The sequence below is a fragment of the Tenrec ecaudatus genome, chromosome 15 (assembly GCF_050624435.1).
Source record: "Tenrec ecaudatus isolate mTenEca1 chromosome 15, mTenEca1.hap1, whole genome shotgun sequence".
NCBI classification, from domain to species: Eukaryota; Metazoa; Chordata; class Mammalia; order Afrosoricida; family Tenrecidae; genus Tenrec; species Tenrec ecaudatus.
This window is the reverse complement of record NC_134544.1, coordinates 80,605,279-80,613,506: the sequence shown is the minus strand read 5'-3', so window position 1 is coordinate 80,613,506 and position 8,228 is coordinate 80,605,279. Positions and strand designations below refer to the sequence as shown.

The following is an 8,228-nucleotide window of genomic DNA, read 5'->3' as shown; positions in this document are numbered from 1 at the left end:
TTCATATTCGCAGTGTCAAGAGTTTTTAGATAATTTGATATCCGGTTGTTTTTAACTTACGGTGTCACATGTTTGTAAAAGGAGAACCGTGCCTCATAGTGTCTTCAAAGTTTTTTTTGTTTTTTTTTTTTTTCAAAATATGTCACCAGGCCTCTCTGAAAGTACTTTTGAAGACAAACCAAAATCAATCATCTTCTAAGTTAGCTTCTAAACATTCTAACTGTTTGCGTTATTAGGGGTTTCAAATTTAAAGAAGTGAACTATGATTTTCACATTTATTCAACAAAAAATGACATACGTATTTTGGAGATTTTAAAGAACTTTTTTCTAATTAAATTCTTCCTTTTAAGATTTTTGGGTTTGCAATTAAATATGTTTTGTTCCATTTTCTAGTGAAATTCTCTAAGGCTTTAGGAAAAAGACATTGCATTTAGTTTGTTTTTGCTGATGTTTCTCAGATGATTACTAGGTGTGGCATAAGAGTGGATCAATGACAAGGTGGGTGGAGATAACACAGGCCTAATAAAAGACTGATAGGATTTTCACATTGGAATCTGGGTGGGTCTAATCCAATGAAAATTGTCCTGGGAGATTTTCATTCCTGTGGTGAGAATATTTCTTTTAGATGCATAATTCATAAATTACATTTTATTTATGGATCCTAAAATACATGTCTTTGACTGGATGTTTTAGGCTGTTATTGTTCTGGGCTATGGAATTGGTCCTGATTCATACTTACCCTCAAGTCTTACTCATAGTTAGCCTATGTCAAGATGGAATCAATTCTGCCCAAAACATGGCCATCCTTACAATTGTTATGCTGGAGCTGATTGCTGCAGTTACCATGTCATTTCATCTCAACGAACATCTTCCTATATTTTCGCTGAACCTTTTATTCAACAAGCCTGCAATTTTCCAAGGACTGAAATGTTAATCTAGTAAAGGTCAATGCCAGTTCCTTGATATTTTTTCCTTCAAATCATAAAATATTGAAACAATATAAATTCGTATCAGAATTCAGATTTTTTGTTTGTTTTCTTTAAGAAAAGCTTTCTGTTTGAGTTCAATGAAATACACTTTGTTTCTGATTGCGAGTCATAATTTGATTTTAATTTGACTCTCTCTAATGTTCACCTACTGAGGATAAATGCATCCAATGATGCAGATTATTTGTGACATAGACATGTTTTGTTTTCTGTTTCAATTTGATGCTTCTCATGCACATGGAATCAGGAGAGGCAATGATTTTAAGCTCTTAGATGCAAAATACTAGTCATTGGTTCAAGCTGATCAACTGTTTCTTGGAGAAACAGGAGAGAGGGGTGTCTATTTGAAAATGATTAGGGCAAAGAATGTACAGATGTGCTCTTTATACAATTGATGTATGTATATGTATGGATTGTGATAAGAATTGTATGAGCCCCTAATAAAATGTTTTTTAAAAAAGAGAGAAAGAAAGGATGCCTAGAGAGAAATGGCACAGACTCCATAAAGGTTACAGCCTTAAAGCTAATCTCCTGGTGCAGTGCTACTATATTCTACGGGGTGTTTATTCTGTGATAGGGTTACCTTTCTTGTCTTAGTAAAATGAGGTGGGTGTATTTTTCAATGATCTGACGTAAGTTGAGTTTGAACTGCCAGGCTCTGTGTTAGAGACAAAGCTGTGGATCATTGACCTCCATCCCACTCAGGGCTCCTTAAGCTATGCTTTCACTTTTTTAAAGATAATTGTATATCTAATTTTAATCCTAAAATGTCTCTAAAGATAATATAACTTAGGAATTAGACTAAAATTATTATATAACACATATTTAACAACTTCTAAATTGCTTTGTTTTGCCCAATTTTTTTTGTTACTTTTGAGTGTATAGCCAGGGCATGGGTGGGGTGGTGGGGGCGGGAGTAGGATGAGAAAGCCAAGACTAGATTGGACTGCCCATTATGGTCAATACTGAGTTTCAAATTTGCTGGTCATTATTTCTAAATACTATGTACTTAAGAGGCAATCATCCCAATGGTAACACAATATTTGAGAACTTTCACTACATTCAGGTCTCCGTATAACACATAAGGTTATACAAATATCTTTCATAGCTAAAGTTTTCTGTATTTCTACTTGTTTTTCCAAGGTTCAGCTTTTAGTGTTAATCAGGATAGCTATTGCATGTTTCTCTGAAAGTGCTTGATGAATTATATTTCTGTTGCTTAATTTTTAAAGATAATTCATCCAGTTTTAAGTTGACTGTTGAAGTCATTTTACATAAATTTTATTTTTCCTATGAAGTTCACTGAAATGTTCACTTTTTCTGTCCTGTATTGGAGCCCTCTTGGAGCCCCATTGGGCTGCCAACCCAGCAGTTCCAAGGACCAGTCGCTCCATGGAGAAAGACAAGGCTTTTAACACTTGTCAAGAGTTACAGCCTGAGGAAAACACAAGCACACCTCCTCCATGTGTTACAGGGTGAAACTGATGTCAGTGAGTTTGTCTGGTTAGTTGTCTTGGTTCATATTTTACATGAAGTGTGATTTTTGATATTAGCATCTTCAGGCTATATTTATTCACCTGATTTTTTACTAGCACTTCTCATAACATTCACTTATGTCAGGGGTGTCAAACTGGTGGCCTTCCGGCTGCCTGCGACTGCTCAGGTAATTTTTTGTGGCCCCAAATTCTCTGAAATAAAATGAAAATAGAAAAAAATTGTTATAAAGAAAATAGCCCTTAGGGGAGATGGAGGCAATACTGTACACACAATTCCCTCTTTAACCCTTTAACTACAGAAGACCACTATACAGGTGGCCCAAAGCCTTTTCTGGAGGCCTGTGGACGTTTCTAGACACGATCATTTCCGGTAACGTTTTAAAGCGATGTCTGCCACTCTCATTGCATAATAAAAACAGATCCTAAGAGTGAAAAGGTTAAAAACAGGATTCGAGGATATGCTGTTAGGAATCATACCTAGCGGCAATGCTAGTTAACATTTTTAAAGGGAAGCCATTACGATTGTGCATCACATTTGTCAGCTGTCCAACATTTTGTGTTTTTTATTACTTTGTTATATTTTCCGGTCACACCATAAGAGGCAAGGGAAAGCTAGTAGAAGGAAAGTGCTGGCAAATTTCCGGTTAAAAGCATAATTTTAGTTTTATAAATAAAACAAATGTTTAAATAAAAACAATTATATAGGGTTTTAATTATCCTATCCATATTTCTGAATCCTCACTTCAAAATAAAAATTCAACAAAATTTGTAAATGTGATGTGGCCCACTTAATCTTGCCTGTTGCACCACATGGCAAGCATTTTAATTGAGTTTGACACCCCTGACTTCTGTTGAATGTTACTGAATTACTGTCTTTAGATTTACTTTTTAAAAATCCCTTGAGACACTCCTTGTTAGTGGAATTAGAAATTTCCCAGGATTGCAACAGAAGCTAAGTATCAACAGATAGAGACACCCTTCCAACTGAATAAACTTCCAGAGCAGCATAATGAGTCAGGAGCAATCTGGGAAAACCCACTCCATGTGCACAAATCCTGTCTCTTTGAGGGAAACAATAGTTGTCCATCATAGTAGAATTCCCTTGGTCAATCAGCATGCCTGGGGAGAGTGCATTTGCTCTCACAGAGCCATCAATACACTGCAAGAGATTTTCAGACAGAAAAAGAAACAAAAGCACAGCATCCCAAATACACAGAACATCCATAAGAACCGGGTTTTCTGACTTTATTTTGCAGCCATGAATTCCCAGAACTATCGAAGCCAGAACTCAAGCCTTAAAATCATGACTTTCCGGCCTACCATGGAAGAATTTAAGGATTTCAACAAATACATTGCTTACATGGAATCCAAAGGTGCCCATCGTGCAGGCCTGGCTAAGATAATCCCACCCAAACAGTGGACAGCCAGAGAGAACTATGACGATGTGGATGACATCCTCATAGCCAGTCCTGTGCAGCAGGTAACTACTGGGCAAACAGGTGTCTTTTTGCAATACCATAAAAAGAAGAAATCCATGACCGTGGAGGAGTATCGCCACTTGGCCAACACTGACAGATACCGCACTCCCACACACCGGGATGTTGACGATTTGGAGCGGACCTATTGGAAGAGCCGCCTGTACAATTCTCCCATTTATGGGGCTGGAGTATGTGGCTCCTTATTTGGTGAAAACACTGAGCATTGGAACCTCAGACACCTGGGGACGATCCAGGATCTGCTGGAGCAGGAGTGTGGAGTTGTCATCAAAGGCGTCAATACCCCCTACCTGTACTTTGGCCTGTGGCAGACCACCTTCACTTGGCACACGGAGGACATGGACCTGTACAGCATCAACTACCTGCACTTCGGGGAGCCCAAAACGTGGTATGCGGTGCCCCCTGAGCATGGAGCCCGCCTGGAGAGACTGGCCAGGGAGCTTTTCCCTGGCAGTTCCACTGGCTGCGCGAACTTCCTGCGGCACAAGGTGGCCCTCATCTCACCCAGAGTCCTCAGGGAGAACGGCATTCCTGTTGGTCGGATCACCCAGGGAGCAGGCGAGTTCATGGTCACATTGCCCTACGGCTACCACGCTGGCTTCAATCACGGTTTCAACTGTGCGGAATCCATCAACTTTGCCACCCTGCGCTGGGTTAATTACGGTAAAGCTGCTTCTCAGTGCAGCTGTGGGGAAGCCAGGGTCACATTTCCCATGGACGCCTTCGTGCGCATTCTGCAACCCGAGCGCTATGAGCTGTGGAAACAGGGCAGGGACCGCACCTCCGTGGACCACGTGGAACACACAGCACTGACCAGCCCGGAGTGGACGGCCTGGAAGGGAGCCAGGACTCGTGCGATGGTCAAGGGGCGTCTGCGGTCCTTTAAGCCACGCAGGGCCAGGCGTCGCTCTCTGACTCTGGCTGCAGACAGTGGGCTTGGGGGCTGTGCACTGGTATGTCCTCGTCCCACAACCCACTCCTGGGCAGACAGCTCTACTGTGCAGCCTGAGGACCCTACCTTCATGGGTAGCAGTCCTACAGGATCCAGTGTCTCCCTACTTCCCACCTCAGTTCCATCTGCCCAGTATCTCCAGGCTTCACTAAAGGGTACTCGCACTAGGCGTCCTCGGGACTCCGATGCCCACCAGCAGTCTGTGAAGTCCAGGGCCAAGAGCCACACAGCAAGCACATTTGTACACCTGCCCACTCAGGCATTGCATGAGAATCAATAATCAACAGATGACTCTGGCCCTCGGAGATTTGAGATCCAGCATGCTGTTAAAGCTTCTGGGTGCTGCTGTGACCCCGATCTTCAGCCCATGGGACCCCCACTGAGTCCTGATTCTCTGATGCACCCTGGCCCCTGCCTGAAGTCACTGGACAACATCTCAGTGAATCTCCCGGACATGCTTGTGCTGAGTCCTCCTAATGAGTTTTTGACTTCTAAAATATTCTCCTGCAATGCCTCTATGCACAGTATGGCACCTCTGGACTCCCCTCGGTGCTATTGCTATGGACCCCCTTAACCTTCTATAATCCTGCCCTCAGATGAGGTTCTGCAAATCTACTTACATAGATCCTTGGAGACAGACTCGATGGAACTTCACTTCCTAAATCCTGAAAGGTTGTCACCAGCAAAGATCTTCTTGTTGTGAGTTTAGCTAAACTGAAGTTTTTGTCAAATGTGATTGTCCCTTGGACTATCTCTCACCTTCATGAAACAGAGACACACCCAGCCAATCTTCAACATGGGAATTGTAATCTGTGGTGATTTAATTGTAATCTGTGGTGATCCTTGACCTCTCAGTGCCATGTTGATAGGTTGCCTAATACTTGCTCAGACTATGGACTCCACTAAAATGTGTTCTAAGGACTCACAGACCAACTGGATATATGTGTGTCCCTTGATTCTTCCTAGGTTTGGGAGTTGTCCTTGAAAAGAACTCCCTGTGCAGAAATCATTAAACCCATTGCTTTCCAGCGTGTCTCTCCACATGGCAATCTCAGTGATCAAGACCCACTGTTTCAAAGTTGGACTTGGGGCTAATATTTAAGGAGGCCCATTCCCAAGTCTTTCTTTGATAATGCAGGAGGTGGGTTCAAACTGCTAACCTAGTCCTCACAAAAATTGGAGCCAACATTGGACGATGCTCAGAATCTGAGGCTCAATCCATCTGCACTTCCGAAGCGCTGACCCGGTCTTCTACCGGTGGTCACAACTAGACCTTCTAATGAAATTCAAGCCTTTAACACACTCCAATAATTCTGACGTGGCCACCCTTCAACCCACCAACCAAGCAATTGCTCACGTAGAAACTGCACCTTTGAATGAATGATGTCTGTTGCCGTTTGGGGATCAAGGATACCTATTTGTGATTATTAATTTCATTGTTCTTAGTGTGTATCTGAAAGGAAATAAAATACCTTAAAACACATTTGGAAAGTTTGACTATGAGAGGTATGTGAAAAACAAAGTGACTCATCACATAGCCAGAGAGAAAGAAGTAGCTAGGTCCCAATGAATTCACCAAACAGTCTGTCCTTGTACCTAGAGTAGTCCATGAGGGAATGGAAGAAAATTGTACAACAAAACACCACCACAGCAAAACAACAAGTCAAATGATGGGGAGAGCTACTGCCCAGAGTTCCCATCTAATCATTGAGCTGAAATTACTCCTGGAGTCACTTTTTCATAAAATCACACATTGGCATTGACTTGGGACTCCATTTCCCAGAAACTCTTGATACCCCTGTTGGCATTGTCTCTTCAACTCATGTATTTAAAAGCCTGTTTTCAGGTCTGCAGCCAGAAAAATAAGCATCAGAGAGCCTGTCATGGAGGGTAGTGTGGCAAATTTTCTCTCTTTCTTGAAAGACTCTTAAAAATTTTTTTTCTCTACAGGAACCCATCCCCTGCCCCCACCCAATTGCTTAATCAAAAGAGGTAACAGAAAACTCACTTTAGAAACTCCCCAAATTTCTTATTCATCAGATCTAACCATTAATCTGAGTGATTATAAGAGGTGAAAAAGTAAAACTGAAACAGATATGGATTCGTTTTTATTTAATTTTTTTTGAACAAACATCAGTTTTAGGCCCAAGTATTTATAATTTACCATAGTCAACGCTGCATGGAACTATGAGACATAGAAGAAATTCAGATATGTTCGTGTTGCATTTAGAACAAACACTTATCCTTTGAAAGATCTAGATTTTAGATTGACCAATAAGCCCCAAAACTGTTTATTGTGCCCTCCACCTGCGTTGCTGACACCGCTCTCGGGAAACTATTCTAGTCAGGCTTCCTTCAAGATGTTTGTGGTTTTCTGCTACAGTATCCCTGGGGAATAAACATCAACCTCTGAAATTAGTAAGGTTAGTACAGAAAGGAAAGAGACACAGGATAAATAAAATACTATTTAAACATGAAACAAAACTTTAAAAATATATAATTAGCCATGATACTTAAAACAGCCTGGTACGATGGTATATCTGAATACCAAAGGAGTAGAATTGAGAACCTAGAAATACAACCAAGTACCTATAGGCACTTAATCTTTTTTTTTTTGACACCTAATCTTTCACAAAGGACTAAAACCCATTAAGTGGAGAGGGGATACCCATTTCAACAAATGGTGTTGGAAAAACTGGATTTCCATCTGCAAAAGAATGGAACAAGGTCCATACCTCACATCATATACAAAAATGAACTCAATATAGATCCAACACCTACATACTAATCCTCGACCACACAACCAAACAATTGAATTTAGGGACAAGCTTGAGGGTATTTAAGCAAGGTATAAACACACCTATAGAAGCAGACATTCCTATTGGCTCTATTTCTTCCCGCTGCAGCATCCAATCCCTCTCATACCTTCCTCCAGTACCAGATGGGCCTACGGGGATTTTATCCCCCATGCCTGAATTAAAAATATTTTCCATAAACCTGAATTTTTGGCTATCTTAATTGGATCATGAAGTTTCACATCGACAGCTTTCAATGTATAGAGAATAACCATGTCGCCCATGTGGCTCTTTTGAATTGTATTATAAAACAAAAGGGGGAATTGTGGGAAACAGAAAGATGTCTCTCAAGCCTCCCTCAAATATATGTTAGACTTAGGACACTGCTTGCAGCTAATGGTAAATGATTGGCCAGGTACCTCCCTGAAGGCAGTCAGTTGCCAGACTACTGTCTGGTCCCACCACAAGTAGAACCCACTCCCTGCTGTTAAGGAGAGTGGGCT

At 41.2% G+C, this 8,228-nt stretch overlaps 1 protein-coding gene across 1 annotated transcript; it reads left to right on the top strand.

Moving 5' to 3' along the window:
* Nucleotides 1-3,740: 3,740 nt before the first annotated feature.
* Nucleotides 3,741-5,210, top strand: LOC142427542 (lysine-specific demethylase 4D-like). Its single transcript, XM_075532770.1, has one exon. The coding sequence runs from the start codon at nt 3,741-3,743 to the stop codon at nt 5,208-5,210; it is 1,470 nt and encodes a 489-aa protein (XP_075388885.1).
* Nucleotides 5,211-8,228: the final 3,018 nt, after the last annotated feature.